Source organism: Protomyctophum bolini (genome assembly GCF_963924005.1).
Source record: "Protomyctophum bolini genome assembly, chromosome: 8".
NCBI classification, from domain to species: Eukaryota; Metazoa; Chordata; class Actinopteri; order Myctophiformes; family Myctophidae; genus Protomyctophum; species Protomyctophum bolini.
In genome coordinates this window covers 12,833,441-12,856,526 of record NC_137869.1, presented here as the reverse complement: position 1 = coordinate 12,856,526, position 23,086 = coordinate 12,833,441, and the positions used below count along the sequence as shown (strand labels likewise).

Sequence of the window (23,086 nt, the reverse complement as noted above, 5' to 3'; positions counted from 1 at the left end):
GTGTGTGTGTGTGTGTGTGTGTGTGTGTGTGTGTGTGTGTGTGTGTGTGTGTGTGTGTGTGTGTGTGTGTGTGTGTGTGTGTGTGTGTGTGTGTGTGTGTGTGGTGGTTTCAGGGTACGAGGGGTATGGTGGGGCATGTGGGCCCTGATGGACGTCCAGGACCCAGGGGAGAAGTTGGTCTTCCTGGACTGATTGGAGAGATAGGACCACCTGGTCAAAAGGTACAATACTCAATAGTACCTACAATGGAGGATATGTGCGGGAACGCCCACTGAGTGGCAAAGAACTCTCAAAAAATACTTTCTGGCCTTGACAACCCATACATCCAAAAGTGACTCCTATCTGATTACAATAAATGACGTTAAACTACGTTAAACTTACTTTGCCTGCACTCACTTTATGCACGTGCATTTTCTTTTTATATAGAGAAAACAAGCAATAAAAAAAACAGCATCGATAGATCCCCAATCTGAGATGTGACAAAATGCCTTTTTTTAACACTTTATTTTGATTTTTATTGATGAATAAATGAAAAAACATATGTGTACTTTTTGTTGTATCCGACATGTAAATATCCCCCCCTCCCCCCCAATCGAGGGTCATATTCATGATCCAAGTCATATTCATGATCCAATATTCCAATATTTGATTCATTGAAGTAAATTGGGGGCCCAGTTTAACACCAGCTAAACTATATATATACGTATACGAAAAATTTGCTTATAGCATGCAAATTTTTGATTACAGTGTGGGAGTTGTTTTGGAGTTCATTTATTTATTTTTATATATGTATTTATTTTTTATAAATTGCCCATCTACAACCTCTACGACCTCTCTTTTGTCCAGGGAGAGCTGGGCTTGCCAGGGGAGAGGGGATCCCCAGGAATTAAAGGAATGGAGGGGGCCACGGGTGACCAGGGCTGGAAGGGAGACCCCGGACTGAAAGGGCAAACGGTGAGTATATATAATTTGTGATTTAAAATTGGAACAAAAAATGACTTTGTTATAGTAGTCTTGTCTATATGATATTTACTTGCTCTGTTTACATAATGCTGTACCCTCCAACTGTATATATACTTTTCCCATTTTAAACAGTTTATATTATATTCTGACACTTGCTTTGGCAATGTAAACATATGTTTTAATATGCCAATAAAGCTCCTTTGAATTAATTTAATTGAATCTACTTGGTGAACTCCAACAATACTGCAATAATATAAAGGATATGCCTGGGCATATTTTAGGGTCTCGTCAATTTCAAGGTCATTGGTAATTGTGAGGCCAGTGTGTCTATTACATAATGTTTTTGTGCCAGTTAATTATTCTGCTATTACCTGGAATTGGATTATTATATTAGTTACTTTTAGACATTACAATGGAGAGAGACAGGACAGAAAGGGTTGAGTGATTTGAACCATGTCAATTATATGCACTAACTGGTTGAGCCACCAGAGCGCCCCAAAGTTAAAAACAATAAAATCTTTTATATCAATCTCTAAATATAGCACAGGGGTTTAAGTAGTCAATTGCGGTGGGGGTAAAAATGTGCGTGTCTGACACATTCCACCTGGCAAGGCCAGGTTATGTAAGATCTCCAGGCACTCCAGGGACCTGAAAATGAGTCTGGTTAACTTACATAACTCCGCAAAATACCCCACCCTTATCCCCCTTGTGTGTCGGCCCTCCCCTGTTCACCTCCATTGATGGTGGTGAAATGGAGACACGGCTTCGGCCCCTGGGTCCGATCCCCTTACGCTTTTCAGAGAGTGCACTATTCTAGGCCAAACCCGCTGGCCAGAAAGCAGAGCCGACTAGAGGATGTGGATGATTGGCTGTACAAACACGGTGTCTGCCACCATGCACGACAGACCGAGCTCAGACACAGACGGGACGTACTAGACACCCACTCCTTGTCCTCGTCTGGATATGTGTGTGTGTGTGTGTGTGTGTGTGTGTGTGTGTGTGTGTGTGTGTGTGTGTGTGTGTGTGTGTGTGTGTGTGTGTGTGTGTGTGTGTGCATGCGCGTGCATGCGTGCGTGCGTGCGCGCACACACCTGTGAGTAGGTGTATAATGTGCAATTATAGACCCAGACTTAGGGCTTTGCATGTGACCCACTTCTTGTGTCTAACAGTTCATTTATTTTGCGTTAGACAAGATCATTTATGAGAGGCCAACTGAAGACCAACTTTGTCTGGGGTATTGGTTGAGGATATGGGGGGTTATTTAAAAGTGGGGTGAAAGTGATGTTAAACCTTGGTAGAACCTTGGATTTTATAGATAGCCTAGCATGATATAATCTTTTATCTGTTGCTTCTGTGCTCTGTGATTGAAGAACCAGAAGTGATTCCATTCCCTCTCACTGTATGGCGAAACTATTCTCAAAATCACACTTTTAACACAGGGTTGGTAGCCTGAGGATGCTTCTGTTTAGTGAAGTCGTGCACATGATCGGCCTACTTTTGAGGGGACAGACAAACCCTGTTACAGACAACTTGGCCTACGGCCACTCTGTAATTTTTTTAAATAAAATTGCTTTAATTATATTATAGATCTCACATGTCATGACATGCCCTAATTCCTATTCAAACTCTTCTTTTGTTATATAATGTGCTTATAATATGGAAATAATATGAATACATGATTTTTGATTTATGAAGCTATTCGGAAGAAGAAATATTGAAGATGCTACGAGCATTAAGGCAAAGGTTTTGTTGCTAGATAGTGTTATCTATAATAGGCAATAAATGTAAATGTATTACCAGTTCATTGCCAGTTTATTGTGTTCTAATGTAACTGTCTTCTTTGTTTGCAGGGACAATCGGGAGACTTGGGGATTACTGGTTTACAGGGGTTTCCAGGCCCAAAGGTACCGTAAGTGGGTCAACTATCCAATTATTATACAGGAGGAGAGGAGAAGAGAGACCCAGATTCCAATACCCCTAATCTCTGCCACAAGCTCACTCACACTCACTCCAGCATGGTGCTGTTACGGTGAAATTGGTGACCTGCTGAAATATGTGACAATCGTGTAGACATCACATAATGTCAGTGTCCGAATGTAAATTGTTGCAGTTTGTTTATTAGCAGAGTTCAACATTGCTGTATTTAGGCCACGTATTTTAAGACCTCCATAGACATATTTCGGCAGGCCAGCAATTTCACCATAACACCGCCATGCTGGAGTCATCGAGTGTGAATGAGCGAGTGGCCGAGATTTTGGGTATTGGATTTTGACTTAAGGAACATAGAGACTGGCAAATGAGGACATGAGACAAGATTTGTCCAATTAGATAATATGAGAGAGAGGAGATGAAATCCAATGAAATCCAACTAACAATAAACAAGATACACACACTCATAAGTGCAGAGATTCCTGCAATTTCTCAAATTGTTTCTCGACGGTCGCCGATCCGACCAACTTCACACTGGTGAAATGACTCCCTCAAGTAGTAGGGAGTCGATCGGTCGGATGGTTCTTGAGATATGCGGAAGACTGGTCACGCAGGGTTTCCATGCATTTAATAGATAGATAATATAATAGTAGGGCAGATGGGAATAACACGATTATAGGACATGAGATGGGGAAACAAGAGTGTGACGTATAGTACATATCTTCATATATCTTGTATACAGTACTGTATATCTATAGAGTATATCTGACATGGACTTTTTGCTTTTATAACAGGGCCCGGGTGGAGATTTTGGATTTAAAGGTGTGCCAGGTCCCAAAGGCCCTTTGGGCATAATGGTGAGTATAATAGGAAGACAGATAATGGGTTCACAACTGTGCTCTCTTCAGATGGAACACTGGGAATTCAGTCCTTAATAAAGTGCAATCACTCTGATAAGGAATTGACTGGCCCATACATGCAGAGTGGGGATCCTCAATCCTATATGAATTCTGTTGATGTGGTAAATGCTTGTTTGTTTGTTTGTTTGTTGTTGTAGGGATTCAGTGGACCCGTCGGCCCTGATGGAATGATGGGGCCAATGGGGAGACCTGTAGGTTTCTTACTTTCTGTGTGCATGTGTGTGTGTGTGTGTGTGTGTGTGTGTGTGTGTGTGTGTGTGTGTGTGTGTGTGTGTGTGTGTGTGTGTGTGTGTGTGTGTGTGTGTGTGTGTGCGCGTGCTCGTGAGCTTGTGGTTCATGCGTGTGTGAGAGATCATGATCAATGCAATTTACTAACCAGCAACAACATACAGTAAGCAAACCATTGGAATGTAGGGTAGCCTGCATGCAGTAAATACTCTGTTATGTTGAAAATATGTATTTTCGTTATTTTCCACAGGGGCTTAGGGGTCCAACAGGAAGCAATGGTGAAATGGTGAGAGTCTTTCTATATCTAGGCTATTTCTATTATAGTGTTAGGCTGATGTTCCAAACTCTTCACTGGTAATGTTTAACAGAGAACAACACATGTCACCTTCAACAGTACTGTGTGCGTGTGTACTGTGCGCGTGCGTGCGTGCATGCATGCGTGCGTGTGTGCGTGTGTTAAAAGATCCACTGCAAGTGATGGATACAGGGTGTTTATAGATGTATGACAGCTGGACGTGTGTCCCTGGTGGTTTTGTTTATAACACGTTCCCGCAGCACATAATTCTATGGCTGAGTCACGGTCAAGGTACATGTTTCAAGGTGGCTTGCTGTACTCTCCATGGAGCATTACTGTACTGCACTCCCCAGCCCAGCTCATGTAAACAGTAGTGAGGAAATGCCCTGTCATAATGTTAGCACTGCAAGCCACAGAGGGCTCACCGTACATATACTCTTCTATCACCATCCTCACTCTGTGGTGTAAACTCTTTTACGACTCCCTCCCGCTGAAACTCCCTCTCTTTCTCACACATACTTCTCTCATTCTTATTTTTTTTTGTACAATTTTGAATTAAACAAACGACAAAATCCCCTTTCTCTCCTCCCCCGCTCTCTCTCTCTCTCTCTCTCTCTCTCTCCATCTCTTTCTCTCCTCTCCACTCTCAGCTCCCTCTCCTCTCCATCTCTCTCTCTCGCTCTCTCTCTCTCTCTCTCTCTCTCTCTCTCTCTCTCTCTCTCTCTCTCTCTCTCTCCATCTCTTTCTCTCTCTCTCTCTCTCTCTCTCTCTCTCTCTCTCTCTCTCTCTCTCTCTCTCTCTCTCTCTCTCTCTCTCTCTCTCATTCTCACTCCATCTCTCTCCTCTCTCTCTCTCTCTCACACATGCATGCATGCATGCATGCACGCACGCACGCACACACACACACACACACACACACACACACACACACACACACACACACACACACCAGCTACCCTAGGGCTACTGATGTTTGACTGTGCCAGTTCCCTAATAAACCAGAGGGGGCAGTAGACACCAATTTGTCAAATTTCATTGCTTTCTGCACAATTTATGTATTGACAATATCTGCCTATAGAAGATAAGCTTACTGTATATTATGCTCATTTCACAATTACACAAACTGTCCATTAAGTTTAGCAAAGGGATTAGGGTACCTAAAGCCCAGTTATGATGTGAATTTACATAGCAGATATTTTACATAGCGTTTATGTCTAATCTAACAGATAACATTTTGATTGTTTGATGATTTTGATTTTCAGGGACCTCAAGGGCCACAGGGATATCCAGGTCCCAGAGTAAGTTCACTCATTTAAATGCAATATAACCGTGGTTCTGAAAGGTTTACTTTGACCCCCAAATAATTATATTCTCTGGCTGTGGCCTCGATTCGCGACACAGTTCACAATACATTTATTGTGAATTTAAATTTAAATTAAACTTACTTTTGATTCAGTCAGCTGCACACAGTATGCACACAGCTTTTAAGAGGACAAGATCTGATCTAGGATAAGGATCTAGGACTAGGTCATATGAAGTAATGTAATGATCAACTCTCCTAATATGATAACACCATACAACATCATATCTATCATCTGCCTTTCTTCAACAGGGACCTCCTGGGGAGCCTGGTCCCACAGTAAGTCAACTATCTTCCTCAGACATTGATTATTTTAAGAAAACAAACTGGGTTGGGGGTTGCATATGTCCAGGCCTCAAAGTCCACATAAAATATTCTGCTAAAACCAGATTTATTTTTCTACTGAGCTGTTTTGATTGTAACAGCAGTAGTACATGACAGCACATTTGAATGGTGAATAAAATGGATGTTAGAGGGCTTCTTTTGCAACACTGAATTGCACAGTACAGTAAACCTGTAAAATGCTCTGAAGTCATCAGAAACTCTGATTTAATCCATTTCGAAGGTTGGGGCTCTGAGGGTGTAAAGGGTCCATTTGTACACTCTCTAGTACAGTGCACTTCATCTGTTTGATATTTTCCATTCATGCTGGGGTGAAGCATCTCTCTTTTATCCCAAGACCCAGGCTTTTTGCCAGGCCAAGATTAGCTACATTCATTTGAGAGGGAGAAAAAGCAGCAACAATCTTTTATTGACAGCAGGGCCAAGTTGAGTGAGGGTCAACACATCATCCTGGCACAAGATCTGATGTCTTTGCTGGGAACTACTCAAGCTGACAAACAATCTCACAGACAGAATGTGGAAAAAAGGACTCTAGTAATGTTATTGTGTAATACTGGTGATGAGTAAGCCCTGTAGTGGAAACCAGCCTATAATGTCTTCTCTGCTTCGCTTCAGTGACTTTGAATGGTTTACCACAGTTTCCCATTGTCTGAGTGACTTCCTTTCCCTGTGTGAGCTGCATGACCAGAACAGTTTGTTCAATCTGACGGTTGAAAAAGGCCGTATTGGGTAGCCTTGTGTTTACATAGATTGTATGATAATCAGAGGTGTTTATACTGAGGGGAATGTGTTAGTGTACCGTACCCCCCACTGAGGTCAGGAATGTGACCGTTTATTGTTGTATGACTCACTTTTTACTACTTCCCTCTAGTATCAAGCTGCATTTTGTGTGTGTGTGTGTGTGTGTGTGTGTGTGTGTGTGTGGGGGGGGGGGGGGGGGGGTTTACATACTATATACATGTATATTTTTAACTTATATTGTTCGTAAACTATTGAACTGAATGTGCTGAACCCACAGAGGCGGTTCCATCCAGATGACTCCAACACTGCCTATAGAACAGAGGTAATATATTTTTATTCAGGTGGATGGATGGATAATTTGTCAGGGTGAATGATGGATGGATGGATGGATGCATCTACTTACTGTGATGTAATGAGGAAAACGTAATGCTTGACCATTTGTGTTTTGTACTGCTTATTAATATTGTCATGGTTCCATAACCTGTTAATCTGAGAGAACTGACAGTGATGAATTTGCATGTATCTTAAAAGAGTTTTCAGAACACTGAGATGGCTTTGCCAGACCAGAACTCGGACATCCTCAAGACTCTCCATTACCTGAGCAGTGTGATAGAGAGCATTAAAAAACCTCTGGGCACTCGGGAGAACCCAGCCCGTGTCTGTAAAGACCTGCTGGACTGCCATCAAAAGCTCAATGATGGTGAGAATATCATATACCTTGTGATTTCAGCATTTTATCCGCTTTTGGCCTACAAAAAAACATGTATTTTGGATGGTGGTTTGTCCATCCATCTGTCCATGCACGTTTGTCTCAAGAAACATCTTCAAAATTGGCTGGATTGCCATGGAATTTACTGTTCCCCACTTCCCCTTCATACTCCCCAGAATATGGATATTGAGGTCAGGATACAGATACATGTTGATGTATATCAGCGTGGGTGCTGCTGACAACTGAGTTGGTTGGAAAATAGCAATCAGTTGCACTGCGTCTGGCACTGCTTTGTGCACTGCTTTGTGCCAGGCGGAAGATTGCGCACCGCCTTGCCCCTTATCCCTAAACTTATTAGACATATATATTTTTTTTTAATAGTTCAACTTGTTGTGAGCTAGCTTGTAGGTCGGCTATTTGAACTATTTTAAAATCTTTTTCAAATTAGTAAAACATGGCACAGGTGCTGAAAGTCATTCATACAGTTTATTGTTTTAAGTGGGAAATTTGGTATAGTCTTTTTTATTGGCCTAAAATATTGTCTACCGGTATATACATGCATTCATGAATCCACTTGCTGACCGGCTGTCAGTATTGAGCAATTCTTTTTATTTTAATAAGGGTTTCTTTTGACCCTACCATTAACATCCTATGGCAGGCAAAATTGTCAAAAATGTCAAACTTTCCTTATGCTTTAAGTGACATTGCAAGCATTATTTTTGCACAAAAAACACTCCTTGGGCTAAAAACGGCCATGGACGTCATGACAAATGTGATGAGGTCAGCACCTTTTGGGCATGGATTGGAATGGATTCAGAATCATGAAAAACCCCTAGTTTGACATGTCACATGCTACTTAAAGCATAAAGAAAGTTTTTTGCCTGCCATAGGATGTTAATGGTAGGGTCATAAGAAACCCCTATAAAAATATTGCTCAATACTGACAGCCAGTCAGCAAGTGGATTCATGAATGTATGTATATAGACAATATTTTAGGCCAATAAAAAAGACTATATACCACATTTCCCACCCGTCCACCTCGGCTGTCGGACTGATGATTATTGGAAATTGTCTTGTAGGCCGCTTTTGGATTGATCCCAATCTTGGCTGTACATCTGATGCCATTGAGGTTTTCTGTAACTTCACTGCAGAAGGGCAGACCTGTTTAAATCCAGTGGCATCTAATAAGGTAAGATGGAATTAAGTGGTAAAATCAAACCTCCAGTAATTGCTGAACAGAAAAGACAACATACAATGCAGCTAATAGTTTTAACTAGTATTACTTATTTGTACGTGTTTCTGCATTGAAATTGTATTTTCCTTTGGTTTGACATCTCATTACAGATGGTGTTTGGTGTCGGGAAAGTCCAAATGAAGTTTCTCCACTTACTGAGTACTGCAGCCAGCCAGAGCATTACAGTCCACTGCTTCAATGAGCCACCGTACAGTACATCAGACAGCTTCAGTGCCGGTGGGCAGATCCCCCAGAACGACGCCCCGCTGAAGTTCCGTGGCTGGAGTGGACAGGTGTTTGAGGCAGACACATTACTTGAACCGCACGTGCTACAAGATGAGTGCAAGGTAATGAACATTAGAGCAGTGGTTCTCAAACTTATTAAAGTCAAGGATCCCCAAATGTATTTGTTGGGGACCCCCTGGAACCCCCCCAGTTAATTATCCTTATAGTCATAGTGTTGACAATTAAATGCAAACCTCTATCCTTCATCTTGTTTTCTTTCTCGATTTATGCTGATGTGAAATAAAAGACAACAGTAAAACAATCTAGACAGCGTATTCAAATCATGGTCATAATTCCTATAGTGCAAGTGTAGTGGTTCTCAAAGGGGGTTCCAGGGACCCCGGGGGTCCATTAAGGCCTATTCATAGTCTGGATTTTCGGTGGTGAGCTGACCACCGCGACCACCGCTGAGTCGCTGACCACCGCGAAATAACGTTGAGCAGTGGTAAGTAAAAACAGAGAAAAGGGCTGGAGTGGTGGCGGTGGTTTGCTCTTCACCACGGCTCGTGACGTCATGTTGTAGTTCGGTGGTCACCTAACCACAGAAAATACAGACTATGTATGAGCCTTTAGGGGATTCCAAAGAGTCCCCAGCAAACTCACAACACATCGCAATGTGACACATTTTGTGAGCTTGTAGATCTGCTATTTTTGAAAGATAAAAAACAAAAACACAAATCTCTCATTGGGGTCCCTGGCACAAAATCTTTTCAGGTGGATGTCCGTGGCCATATACAATACATACATTTGGGGATCCTTGACATGCAAAGGTTTGAGAACCACTCCGCTAGTGTAAGGATCGATGTATAGATGTCTCACCTTTACTCAAACTGGCTGAAGAATTTGTGTCCATGCAGCCTTACGGCAGACAAAAAAAGTTCAAATCGCTACTGTACGTGAGATGTGTTGGGGAACTTTAATAGTACTGTGTTCCCTTTCTTTGCACAGATCCAAGATGGCAGCTGGCACCAGTCACATTACTTGTTCTATACTCAGGATAGTCGTCATCTACCAATTGTAGACGTACAGCAGCTTTCAACATCACAACCCCACCGCCAGCGACATATAGAAGTTGGACCAGTCTGCTTCCTCTGAGGCCAATATCGCCTACAACTAACACGTTTATATAAACTAGTACAATATGGGCCTCCCATACAGCATGTCTGCCTACTAAAGAACACCAAGCTGAGAATGGTTTCTGCACCACGTGGGAGACCATCATCTAGTGTTTGTTTGTGAGAATGGCAAACACCTTGTCTAGTCAGGCAGACCTCAGTGGAGGAACTCTGTCTCTATGGGACACCCAGGCCACGAAGGCCAAAGGAGAACAGTGCATACTAATATTTATCAAATAAATGTGTAAAGTATTTGTGTTTATTTGCGTGTCAAAAAGGTGCTTGGGTTGGCTGCATCTTGGACCCATATTAGTCCCTGATCTCAGGGTATGGCCTATCCATGTACTGTAGCAACCTATCTAAACCCAAAACTCATACCTCCCCCTCCCACTCCCCAATCTTACACACTAGCCATCCTAACCAGGGGCCTAAGCCAGAGGAGAGTGCCAGGCCTCTAAATAGGAGCACTGTCTAACCAAAGGTTCCTAAGTGTGCAATAGCGTGTGGATAATGTGTGACTGTTTTAAATATTGCATTTCCAATCAAAGGCTTTTTTTCCTACAGTTTTCATAACAGTTTTGTCTTTCGTCCGATCCAGCTAGACATGTTCATCTTGACAAATGGTGCTCTACCTCTACTCCGCTCATTTGCCTTCTAGGAAAGACGCTTGTGTCACGTTAGTATTCTTCCTTCAAGTTGTATGTACCGGTTACATCAAGATTTATTCTGTTGTATGAGTACTTATTTTGCTTTGGTCATTTCTAATTTATGAACCATTTTTTTATATACTACATCCATTTCTTTTCTTCTTTTTGTTTTTACCTATAAGGTAGGTTCTTCAGTAGTGACTTATCATTGGTGCTGCAATAAAAGAATGAGTGATCATCTGTGTGTTTTACTTTTCCTGTGTATATATTGACAGCATACTGTATGTTTGATTATTTATATCCTTTTTGTTTTTGTTTGCATTACTTTACCACAGTAAGTTATACTCCCAGAGATCTATTTGGTCAACAACATTCATCCATTCTAAATAAGTATTTATGTTTTTAAATAAGTGTGTTTGTATGCACACACTTGTGACAGTATGTGTATCATGCCTACAGTATGTGTCAGCTCATTCTGTAGTTGTTAATAGGACTGGCAGCTAACATAGGCCAGAATCAGAATCCATTAAAAGGGCAGTCAAGAAGATTCTTAAGTTATATTACCTTGGAGAAAGTGTAATTATATACATTCTCTGGTGGATAAAGTTGAATGAAATGTGTAAATATTTAATATGTTGACATCAAATAAATGGAATGTTTTATCCCCAAACAGTTTGGTGCTGGTTTTTCATTTTTCTTAAAAAAAAAATATATATATATATAACACATTTGGTGTAGAGGTGTCACCCACCACCTTGGAAACGGGTTTGACAGTGCCTCTGGCTTGGGAAGGCACTCCAACGAACACCAGTTACTCCAGGGTGCCTGTTCAGCAGGTAGTAGAACTGGGAGGGTATATGTTTCTCTGTGAAACTGCTCACTGCAGGTGAAAAGAAGCAGCTGGTGGCTCCATGTTTATCTGAGGAAACGTAGCCTTGCACAGCCAGACATCAGTGATCTCTACGTACTCTAGTGCAGTGATACTCAACCTCAGGCCCACGGGCCACATCAGGCCCGCGGGACCATTATGACTGGCCCACCAATGAAAATCTAAAAAAAAGAAGAAAAAAAAATCTGGAAAATGAAATAAAAATAAATAAATCTGAATGAAGTTATCTTTAATTACATTATTATAAGTAATACTATTAGAGTTGTACTATTACTCGAACGAAAATAAAAGCTAGGGGGGGGGGGGGGGGAGATGCAATGCAAATGAAAGACATATACTGTGTATCCCTATTCCCTGACATAATTTTATAGCTAAACGGACAGAATTCTATTTTATTTGAATGATGAAACCCAGCTGCCATTAATAGTTGGAAATGGAAATGGAAATTGCGGAAATTGCGGAAATGGAAATTGCGGAACATTGTAATTGCGGAAATTGCGGAAATGGAAATTGCGGAAATTGCGGAAATTGCGGAAATGGAAATTGCGGAAATTGCGGAAATGGTAATTGCGGAAATTGCGGAAATGGTGGAAATGGAAATTGCGGAAATGGAAATTGAGGAAATTGCGTAAATGGAAATTGCGGAAATTGCGGAAATGGAAATTGCGGAAATGGTAATTGCGGAAATTGCGGAAATTGCTCTTCAGTTATAGCTACCTATTTTCAGGTAGATTGTTTTATTTTACTCAGTCAGCCATATCACTACTCATTTTTTTTCATGAAAAAGGTCATAGCTGGGTAATCTATTTTCAGGCAAATTGTGTTTATTGTATTTTATTTTACTCAGCCATAACAATTTATTTTAACCAACTTGCTGGCTGGCAGGCAGGCAGACAGCTACTCATAGACAGGCAGACAGACAGACAGCTACTCATGGAGAATTGGACAGGCAGGCAGTCAGACAGCTACTCATAGACAGGCAGACAGACAGCTACTCATGGAGAATTGGACAGGCAGGCAGACAGCTACTCATGGACAATTGGACAGGCAGGAAGGCAGACAGCTACTCATAGACAGACAGACAGCTACTCATGGACAATTGGACAGGCAGGAAGGCAGACAGCTACTCATAGACAGACAGACAGCTACTCATAGACAATTGGGCAGGCAGGCAGACAGCTACTCATAGACAGACAGACAGCTACTCATGGACAATTGGACAGGCAGGAAGGCAGACAGCTACTCATAGACAGGCAGACAGACAGCTACTCATGGAAAATTAGGCAGGCAGGCAGACAGCTACTCATAGACAGGCAGACAGACAGCTACTCATGGACAATTAGGCAGGCAGGCAGACAGCTACTCAGACAGGCAGACAGACAGACAGACAGCTACTCATGGACAATTTTGACAGACAGGCAGGCAGGCAGACAGACAGACAGCTACTCATAGACAGGCAGGCAGACAGCTACTCATAGACAGTAAGACAGCTACTCATTGACAGACAGACAAATAACTACTCATGGACAGACAGACAGACAGACAGACAGGCAGGCAGGCAGGCAGGCAGGCAGGCAAAGAGCTACTCATGTTATGTTATTATGTTATTATAACAGCTACTCATGTTATGTGCAATAATTTGTGCAGTTATGGAAACAGCTCTTTGTGTTTATGCAAGAAAATGTAACACATTTATTTATTTACATATTGTGTGCATGCACATTGTACTTTGATACATTTTGCGAAAATAAAGCAATTGAAAGAGAGAAGTTATCAAGTATCATTAATGTCGTAATTTTATCTACTGGCCCCTGGCCCCTTGCCATTTTTGTAATGTGGCCCACAGGTAAATCTATTTGAGTATCCCTGCTCTAGTGTGTCTCTGGAAATCTAAATTCAATGACTGGACTTTATACCACTGGAAAACCAGCGGTATAAATCTACACCCATGCTGATTTCAAAATCAACCCTGGTCCCATATTAAGGGTCGCCCTTCATATTGTCCCTTCAAGGATTTGCAGTGGTTCTGTGATGTAATGTGTCTTCTGAATTGTTTCTACACAGTTTTGTGAGTATGCAGAGATCTCTGATCGTCTGACTATGAGACATGTGGAAACTACTATCCATCCATCCATCCATCCATCCATCTATCTATCTATCTATCTACTATCTACTCTATCTATCTACTTATCTATCCATCCATCCATCCATGTAATCTATTTCTACCATGAAATATAAATGTGTTCACATATTTGCATTGGTCTTCTAAAATATCATTTGTTACATGAATACAGCCCCATGAATACAGCCCCTTGACCCTTCCGCTGTCCATGATTTTAGTGACAATATACTAATTTCATGCATGTGAATTGTGTGCGCATGCCTGTGTGTGTGTGTGTGTGTGTGTGTGTGTGTGTGTGTGTGTGTGTGTGTGTGTGTGTGCGCGCGTGCGTGCGTGTGTGTGTGTGTGTGTGTGTGTGTGTGTGTGTGTGTGTGTGTGTGTGTGTGTGCGTGCGTGCGTGCGACGTGCTGTGTTTTGCATTTCAAACTTAGAAACACTAGGGGGCCCCATTGTGCAATTCCCATGCTCAACCGGATCTCTCCTCCACGTGTGCCGCATGAAGAAGCAAACTGCGGAAGTAGTGTTGTTGTTTTGGATCTTGAGGAGTGGACATGCTGTGTTCATCTTCTCAACAACGTGTAGTGAAGTGTAGTGTAATGTTGCCGACTATGGACTCCGAGTCAACGACAAAGATCCAAGACGTAAATGGCGGGTTAGTGGAAGAGACAAAGGGAACAAAAAGAAAGATGTCCCTGTCAAAGTAAGTGGTTTCCTTACATAATAAAGGCAATGTGGCTAACTCTACACGAGCTAGTCTTACAGTAGCCCCGATACGTTCACTCGGTCCCTACGCTCATTCTGTAGCTCCGAGCTACAGAATGAGCGTAGGGACTGAGGGAACGTATCGGTCTAGTCTTACAGCATGATGCATCACTCGTCAATTTTGTGACTGTCACTAAATTGCTTTCGAGACAATTAGCCTAACTGCAGAAGAGGTCGTTTGCTAAAGGCAGTTCTCTGGTGTTATGCATCATTGTCAGTACTACTACTCAGTTTCCATAATCCTCTGTTAATATTGTAAGTGTAATACATAAATTGGATCCAGATTCCAAAAGACAGTTATATAATAGTGGCACTGTTGGAAACAGTGAAATTGTGTGAGTAGGTAGCCCCTTTCGGGACCCTCTGTTACCTTTTCTGTCTATGGTTCCAACTTCCAACATATAAGGTTCCAACCCCCAACACGTGTCTTCTTACTATTGCCCATGACAACGACACGGAATAAATCTGCTCCAAAAGTGTTTAATTTATGGGTGTCACTTCCGTTTATTCCATTAATTTGAGTGATGCATGTCTGTCAGTCAATAATGTGGACCGGACCACAATCTGAAAATAAATAAATCAGACCCGTCTGAAGTGAGTGGTACTGTACTGTACTGTACAAGCCCTCCTCCCTGGCCTGTGTGTGTCTGTGTGTTAGGCTGTGCGACAGTGACACTTGGTGGTGAACAAACGCTACAACGCTGTTTTCATGCTCGGACGCAGGGACACACACACAGCTGTCTATAGGAGTGGTTGCACCACTCAAAAAGGGTTACGCTTAGTCTACCTACAATACTCTACAAGATCTCTCTCCACACAGCTGATTCAAAATAATGATCTTCAGTGATTATTATCAAGTACCCCCTTTTTCCCTCACTGTATATGTTTTTTCCCCTTTTTACCTCCTCTTTGATGATTTCCTGTTTTTGGCTATATAGAAGTGTATATTTGTTCTAAATGTTATGATGAATTGATGACGACCAACATGGGAGGCGATGGAAGCCGGCCTAAACCAGGATATGATGAGCATCCTGGCAGCCTATCTGAGCAGGTGGCACCTTCAGCTCAGCACTCTGAGCACTGGCAAGGCAGTCTCAGCAGCTTACCACCTCAACAACAGGGAAGCAAGAAGGGAAATGGATGTCTTCGTCAACAACAAGCGCCTGGAGTTCCAGCAAGCCCTGCGGTACCTTGGTGTCAATGGTGTACGACGTCCTTCAAACGACATCTTGAAGAAGTGACGGACTCTCATCTAGGGTCTCACGACTGACATCTCGCTGGTACTAGCTGGGGTGCATCTGCCAAGGTGCTTCGAATCTCCACAGCTGAGTACTGTGCCACCCACATGCCAGGAAGTTGACGTTGTCATAAACAACACTCTACGGACCATAACTGGGTTTCTGAAGCCCACCCCCGTGTTCCATCTGCCAGTACTAGCAGGAATTGTCCCGGCCAGACTCAGACGAGAGGCTGCTACCCTAGTCTTGGCAAGGAAAGCCCGAATACACGACTGGCATATCCTGCACAAAACCACCACAACAGAACTGCCTCTAAATAGACTCAAGTCCTGCAACAAGGCGGTACAAGAGCTGCTCAGGTCCATCCCTGAGGACCTGTCTACAGAGGCATGGCTGGCAGCAGCCTGGAAGCAGGAGTGGGAGTCAGCCAGGCCAACATGCATCCACCGTTACATCCAGGACTCGGGAGGCGGCATTTAAGGAGAGGAACTGCCACGCCGGCAATGGACCCTGCTGAACCGCCTGCGAACTGGGTTCGGACGTTTCAAAACATTCATGACGAAGTGGTCGCTGACCACATAATCACCACCTGTCCCCTGTATAAACCACCCTCAGAAGCCAGCCTATTCGATGTGGGACCTGAGATGAGGATGTGGCTGCATGCTACTGATCTGGACATCTGATGATGGCACACGAAAGAAGAAGATTAATTGAACATGGTGGACCCTAATAGTGTAATGCTTTATGTAGAGATGCTCCGATAACCGTCCAGTGATCGGCCAATTTACGGTAATCGGCAATTTACCCTATCTGGAGAAACTGATCTTTTACACCATTTAAGTGGTATAAATGTCAATCAGATCAAAAAATCTGATCGGAGCATCTCTAGCTTTATGGTGTCGTCCACAGTTAACAGTATTGTTTTGAGTTGTGCTTGAAATGTACTGTAATTCTCCAAACTGTTAATAAATTCTAACGCAGAACAGGAGTTAGGCAGGCTACTACGGTACTATCCACCCATAGTTATAATGCTAGTAACTCCTATCATTTAATTATCATTGATCATCAAGTAGGTGCACTAATATTTTTATTTCAGTCAGGTTATCCCACACAAAATGTAGAAGAGATAGAATATTGAGACCATGTTATTGCAGTACCTCTGGTAAGTTATTAGCAGCACTATGGCAAATAACAATATAAAACTGCTGTGAGTCTGTGACCGGTCATTTATTTGGAAGCTTAAACAATTATGTTCATTTAATCCACAAAAAGAAGAAAGAAAAAACATAAAAGAATCCCTTTATGACCCACTAGGTGGTATCTGTATCGCCAGAGAACCGTCGCTAAGTCCCTCTGCCTGTATTTTCTTTTACTCTTTGTGACAATTCTTTTTGGCAGAAGGACAGTACAGTAGGTGTATCACTGAACCGCGAGGGATCCTACTCATTTTGGGTGAGGCTCCTTTGCCTGGTCTAAACTCTAAACTGCTTTCTGTGAGTGTACCAGGCTTTCACCAAAGCCAGTTGGGAGCATTGGGAAGGGTGGTGTGACTGGTAATAATAATAATAATAATGAAGTTTATTTATATTGCACTTTTCATTCACAAGGAATCCCAGAGTTACTGCTACATGGTACATGGTACATGCTACATGGTTAAAAACATATCTATCATAAAAGGTTAAAAACAGGGTTCTCAAAAAAACCGGTGCAACACGAAAAAGCCTTCCGAAACAGGAAGGTTTTCAGGCCTGTTTTAAAACATTCCACAGTCTGTGGCACTCTCAGGTCCATAGGGTGGCTGTTCCATAGGCATGGTGCTGGTGCTGGTGTCACCACTATCGTTGCACCCGCTTCCAATGTTATCAACCCATAATCACCAGTATGTTACTTATAACAATGCAATTGAGCCAGCCATTCAGTCATTAAAACCGGGAAAGTGTCTGTGGCTGTGCCATTTTAGATTTTACTGTTGGCCATTTAAAAATAGCAGACCTATAAGCTCAGCTCACAGCGTGTCACTTTGTTCCGTGCTCCGAGCTTGTATGTGCACACTGCACACCTGCTATTCTTTTGTGTGAAAAATTTAGAAAAGTCTTGAAAATGTATGAAGTCTTAAGAACTACTGATTTAGAAGGCATTTGTAGAATCGGCCTCAGGTCTTAATGGGTTAATACTATAATGGTATGGCAGATGGAGGCTGTTCTCGTCTGTCCCCGCAACATATCGCCTTTATTTTGACAGGTATCTTTTCACACGGTATAATATCATACTCTGCAAGTTGTCTACATGTCTGCACCACTGTCATCACGACAAATGGCTGCACTTTTATTGCCCTAGGTTCTTTATTTTTTATTTATCCATTTTTCATTTTCTCCCAGTTTAGACATTGCCAATTCCCCCCTCTGTACAGTGGTCCCTGTATCTGGCAACCCCCAGTGTTGGCCTGGGGAGGGTGTAGTCGACCACGTGCCTCTGGCCAAATTCCAATACACAAAATCTCTGCCTCTCGCTCTTTCACGCTCGCTCACTCCAGCATGGCGGTGTTACAGTGAAATTGGTAATCTGCCGAAATATGTGACCATCTTGTGGACTTCACTTACCGGTAACTTACATGGAGGTCTTTAAATATGTGGCCTAAAATACCACAAAGTTGAACTGTCACATAATCAGGTCACCAATTTCACGATAACGCCGGCATCTCAACCATGCTGGAGTGGTTGAGATTTGGGATATTGGAATTTGGCTTGTGATACACATGGATCTGCCAGCCATTTCTTTCCACCTGACTGAGTAGTTTCACCAGGAGAGTGTAACGTAATGTGTGCAGGGGTTCACATTATCTCCCCCAGTTCCCCTTCCTGCTGAACATGCACCACCCCAACCAACCTGTAGGAGTCGCTCTTGCAGTGAGAAGACACAATCCCCTGCTGACATCCCACCCATGCACAGTGCAGTGCACAACACTGCCAGAGCTCCCAGCCAAAGCCATGGCTCCACTTTTCTGATTCAAACCTGGGCCCATGACTATGTTACTGAGTGTTGTACCTCTGTGCTACCTGCATTCCCAATTATTTGTCCTAGGCTGATTAAAGTGAATCTGATTAAAATTGATTCTGATGATATTCTTTTCCATCCAACAGCTGCGGTGTATGTGGATCTGAGGAAGCAAAATATAGATGCCCTGCCTGTCTCAAACGATCTTGCAGGTAATGCTGCCAATTCTATGAAAATCCGCACAGCTCTCTTTTCTTGCAGCACCATTCTTTTTACCAGCTCAACTTTTACATTTTATTTTGTAATTTCTAAAACAGCACTGTCTGGTTTCAAAGATATGCAGCCTTGTGTGTAATCTATGTGTACCGCAAAAAAAACCCGACAACAAACAAAAACTAAAAACATTGCACATGATGTAACCTACTTGATGTCTTATATAAAGACATGCAATAAAACGAACCTTGTACTGTACATGCTTCTCACTGTGGAGTATTTGGAACATTCTGATCTATCCATGTCTATGTAACAATTCGGTGGAAACCTAGTGTCAAAAATGAGAAATGCCAGCTGGCTCTTTGAGGCTACCAATAGCTGCTTTTTCATTTTAGAGCCTGGCTGAGAACATACTGTATCTGCTTCCCAGTATGAGTACACTGAAGACGGAATAGCATAGCCTTTATATAACTTGCATTAGCTGTAATAAGACTTGACTTTGATGCTGCCTGCCTGCCTGCTCCAAGGCTTTTCCTGCCCCCGGGCTACCATTAGGCTGAGATTATCTCCCCCAGGTGCTTACCAACCATCTCCCTGTTTAAACACCACTTTATTGGGATGCATTATCGGTGATTTAAAGACAGCCTGGACCTTGGTTCCTCTATCGTAAGAAATTATTGGAAATCTCACTTGCAGCCAAGAAGGCAATAGTAAAACTAGCCCTTAAGGTTATGAAATATACAGGCCATGGCCCATGTTGAGGGGAAAACTGATTACTGTGTTAAAGGATGCTGTTGGGTTTAACCCTAACCCTGTTAGTCAGGGTTGGGATTTAGCTTTACTTGGTATAATAGGTCAAAGGTAACTACTTGAACCATTCATGATTTTTTTTTAAAACCTAAAAGACAGAAAACTAAAGTAATTTATACTACATTACATTACATTACAACAATATACAATACCCCTACCCACTTAATGAAGTTAGTGCCTGCTGTATTGCAGAAGACTTAGGCAGGTATTTGTTGTTGTATCGATTACAAATTACACTGGTTCAAGCACTCTGGTGGTGCAGTGGTAAGGGATTGATAACTGATTTAAGGTGTAGATTATCGTGAGATTTAGTACGTATGTGGTCTAATCAGAAACCAGCCAATCAGAATCAAGTATTGGGACTAACCGTTTTAGAATGAGCATCTGTATCTCAGTTCGCTGAGACTACAATAATTTACTGAAATAATCTTTTGGCATTTCAGATGAAAATGTATAATGATTGTACAACAAGAGGTTAAAACCCATTTTGGGCGGGAACCCCTTTTGGTGTTTTAACTAAGCATTATGTTATACTTTAGCTATTGTGGCGCGCTATGAGCTTGTAGATCTGCTATTTTTGGAAAATCGTAAAAAATGCAGCACAAATCTTTGAATATAGGCCTATATTCTTTCAGAGCGAACGTTTCTTTTTTTTTCTTTTTTCAACGCCTAAATGGGTTAAAACATTTTCTCTGTTTGCTCTGCCTGTAGACTGTTACCATTCAGTTATTGCTATGTTTTTGTTTTTACTGATGTAATGTAACGTTGCTTTGATGAATTGCCAGCAACATACCAGTGATAACATTCATATTCCATGGCCTGTTACTTGAATTCTGTTGATCTTGAGGCTTTTACAACTCAACCTTCAAATTCTAAATGGCCTAATGAAGGTCACACCTGCATATTTCATTAAGATTTACTGGTATTGAAGATTTATCTATCCATTTCTCATATGACTCCCTATTGTTTTGGGCATCTTTCAACATTCCTTTTGCATAGTTTCTAGAATGGTATTTTGTGAGACCCAGACCAAATGCCTTTCTCTCAGCAAGTGTCTGAATTGGATGTTTCTTTGCTTGGATCACATCTCGAGTATTTCTTTTTAATGAAACCTTACTTAACACATTGCCAGATTTGGCAATTTCAGAATAATTGCACCAGTGACAAATAGCAGATCTAGCTTACAATGTATCAATTTTTGATTATCAGGCAAACACAATTAATAAGTCAAATTAATATTTGATTAAAGTTTGAGTGCCACAATTTTTTCCCACCCTAAAACAAGATCATCAGGTATTATTATAATATAAGGAGGAAGAACTTTTTCCAAAAAGTGTACAGTATTTGTTAAAATCATGCTTTTATGTGGACACGCCCACCAGTTCATTAAGTATGCCTGGTTTGCGGTGATGCGTGGTGATCCACCTGAACTGAAGCCGCCCGCACCCACAGCTGTAGTTGTATGATAAAGGGGGAGGGGTTAGCGGAGGGGCTGATAATGTGATATTACTGTTTATTTAATTGGCCCGTTTGACTGTCAAGTGTTCATCCTCCAGGAAGAAACCCTAAATACAAAGTAAATACACCATTGCACATAAAAATTACTCCAGAATGTCTAATGAAGTACTGTCACCTCACAGACACATGAAAAACTGGAAAAATACAAAAATTGTGGTACTCCATCTTTAAGGAATATAATAATCCTTTTGTATTATTTCTGTATATCAGCAAAATGTAGATTTTTATGTTAGACATTGAGGGAAATTAAGATTCTCAGATAATTATTTGAAAAATGCTGCTTATCAACTAATCGGTTAATCGATCGATAAGGTTATCAATTAATTAATTCATGGATAATTTGAATTCCTACCATTAAGCCAGATGGAGTCATCTGTTATCCCCCCCCCTTGCTGTATATGTTTCTTTTACCTCATTACATGATTTCCTGTTTTTTAGAAGTGTATATTTGTACGTCTCTAAATGTTCTGATTAATTGAAAATGGTGGATCCTGTTGTAAACAAGTCTAATCCTTTATCAGTTTGTCGCCCACAGTAACTTTGTATTGAGTTGTGCTTTCATGTGAAATGTACCCATTCTGCAAACTGTTAATAAATACATCAGTCAGGGATCAAACCTGGAACCATAATCACCCCTGGTACTGTGGATTTCCACCTTGTTGGCACAAATGATGAAGCCCCTCCCTTGTGTTTGGGGGGATAGGATGGTTGGATGGATTTGAACATCAGTCATAAGTCAGCCCTGCTGACTGAAGAGCATACTCCATCCCAGCAGGGTCTCTGTCGGGGAGCGAGTGCCACGTGACGTGACGCAGAGACAGTTCCCACAGTGCACCAAGACATTTCATAACTGATTTTGATTTACACCTTCTCGTTAGATTCGGCATTGGCTTTCCAATGACCTAGATCCCTAGAGAGTGAAACGGCATTCTGCTCAGCATTTTCCAGACCCAGTGTTACATAATACCTTTTTAATTTCAAGGACCCCATTTCCCCCCCCCCATTTTTTTCCTTTTTAAGCTTTACCCAGCGAAGTGCTGCCCACAGAGGAGCGCGGACGGGCGAGTAATTAGAGGTTAAGTAAGTGTCTTGCTTAGGGACACTTCGACACATTGCTGAAAGCTGGAATCGTACCTGGGACCTCCGGGACCTCTGTAGTTCTAGGTGGGCTCACTAAACATTCAGCTACGGCCACCCCGGGCATATACAATGGGGTAGCCTATTAGAACCTTTTTTATCTTCTAGATTTCATTTATTTAATGGTCCATTTGGTTTCTAATTATCAATAATTTTGCTGGGAACCTCCTGGAACCACCTCAAGGACCCCTTAGGGTCCCTGTACCCCAAGTTGAGAGAATCAGTGCTCCTCGCAGCAACTGAATCATGGAAGAGAGAGATGCTTTGAAAATGCCCTCCATGAACTTGAAATACACTGAATCTTTCTGCCTGAGCTTCCACTGCACGCACGCGCACACTGCGCTTAAAAACCTTTCTCTCGCTCATGTTGCTGTTTTTTGAAAAGAACACGCACAAATAAATTGCATTACACAGTGCTACAGAGTGGGTCTTGCCGCAAACCCTATCCATGTTTGGAGTTAAGCGAAAGCAAATTCCACTTTTCCACTTTATTTTATTTTATTATTCTTATTTTTACTTGTCCTGTGCAATTGGGCGACTCATAATGACAAGGGTCTATGTTCTGTTCAGTCCAGCCTTTGAGCATTCTTGTATTTTTCATCCTCTTAGTGTTTTTTTAACACTGTATTATGTAT

At 41.9% G+C, this 23,086-nt stretch overlaps 2 protein-coding genes across 4 annotated transcripts in view; both read left to right on the top strand.

Annotated features, from left to right (window-relative positions):
- Window positions 1–11,438, top strand: part of col24a1 (collagen type XXIV alpha 1 chain) — a 134,832-nt gene extending 123,394 nt beyond the window's left edge. Inside the window, exons 48-60 of one of the 2 annotated variants that reach the window (XM_080770376.1) lie at window positions 114–221; window positions 847–954; window positions 2,814–2,867; window positions 3,687–3,749; window positions 3,950–4,003; window positions 4,291–4,326; window positions 5,598–5,633; window positions 5,948–5,974; window positions 7,056–7,100; window positions 7,310–7,478; window positions 8,567–8,676; window positions 8,832–9,068; window positions 9,955–11,438. In XM_080770376.1, coding sequence (XP_080626502.1) covers window positions 114–221; window positions 847–954; window positions 2,814–2,867; window positions 3,687–3,749; window positions 3,950–4,003; window positions 4,291–4,326; window positions 5,598–5,633; window positions 5,948–5,974; window positions 7,056–7,100; window positions 7,310–7,478; window positions 8,567–8,676; window positions 8,832–9,068; window positions 9,955–10,101 — 1,194 coding nt within the window. In that variant the 3' untranslated portion in view covers window positions 10,102–11,438. Of the gene's footprint in view, window positions 1–113; window positions 222–846; window positions 955–2,813; window positions 2,873–3,686; window positions 3,750–3,949; window positions 4,004–4,290; window positions 4,327–5,597; window positions 5,634–5,947; window positions 5,975–7,055; window positions 7,101–7,309; window positions 7,479–8,566; window positions 8,677–8,831; window positions 9,069–9,954 lie in introns of those variants that run through there. The other variant, XR_013964517.1, reaches the window with a different exon arrangement.
- Window positions 11,439–14,321: 2,883 nt separating this feature from the next.
- Window positions 14,322–23,086, top strand: part of znhit6 (zinc finger HIT-type containing 6) — a 43,512-nt gene continuing 34,747 nt past the window's right edge. The window contains exons 1-2 of one of the 2 annotated variants that reach the window (XM_080771164.1): window positions 14,322–14,479; window positions 18,920–18,985. In XM_080771164.1, coding sequence (XP_080627290.1) covers window positions 14,331–14,479; window positions 18,920–18,985 — 215 coding nt within the window. In that variant the 5' untranslated portion in view covers window positions 14,322–14,330. Of the gene's footprint in view, window positions 14,480–18,919; window positions 18,986–22,352; window positions 22,479–23,086 lie in introns of those variants that run through there. The other variant, XM_080771165.1, reaches the window with a different exon arrangement.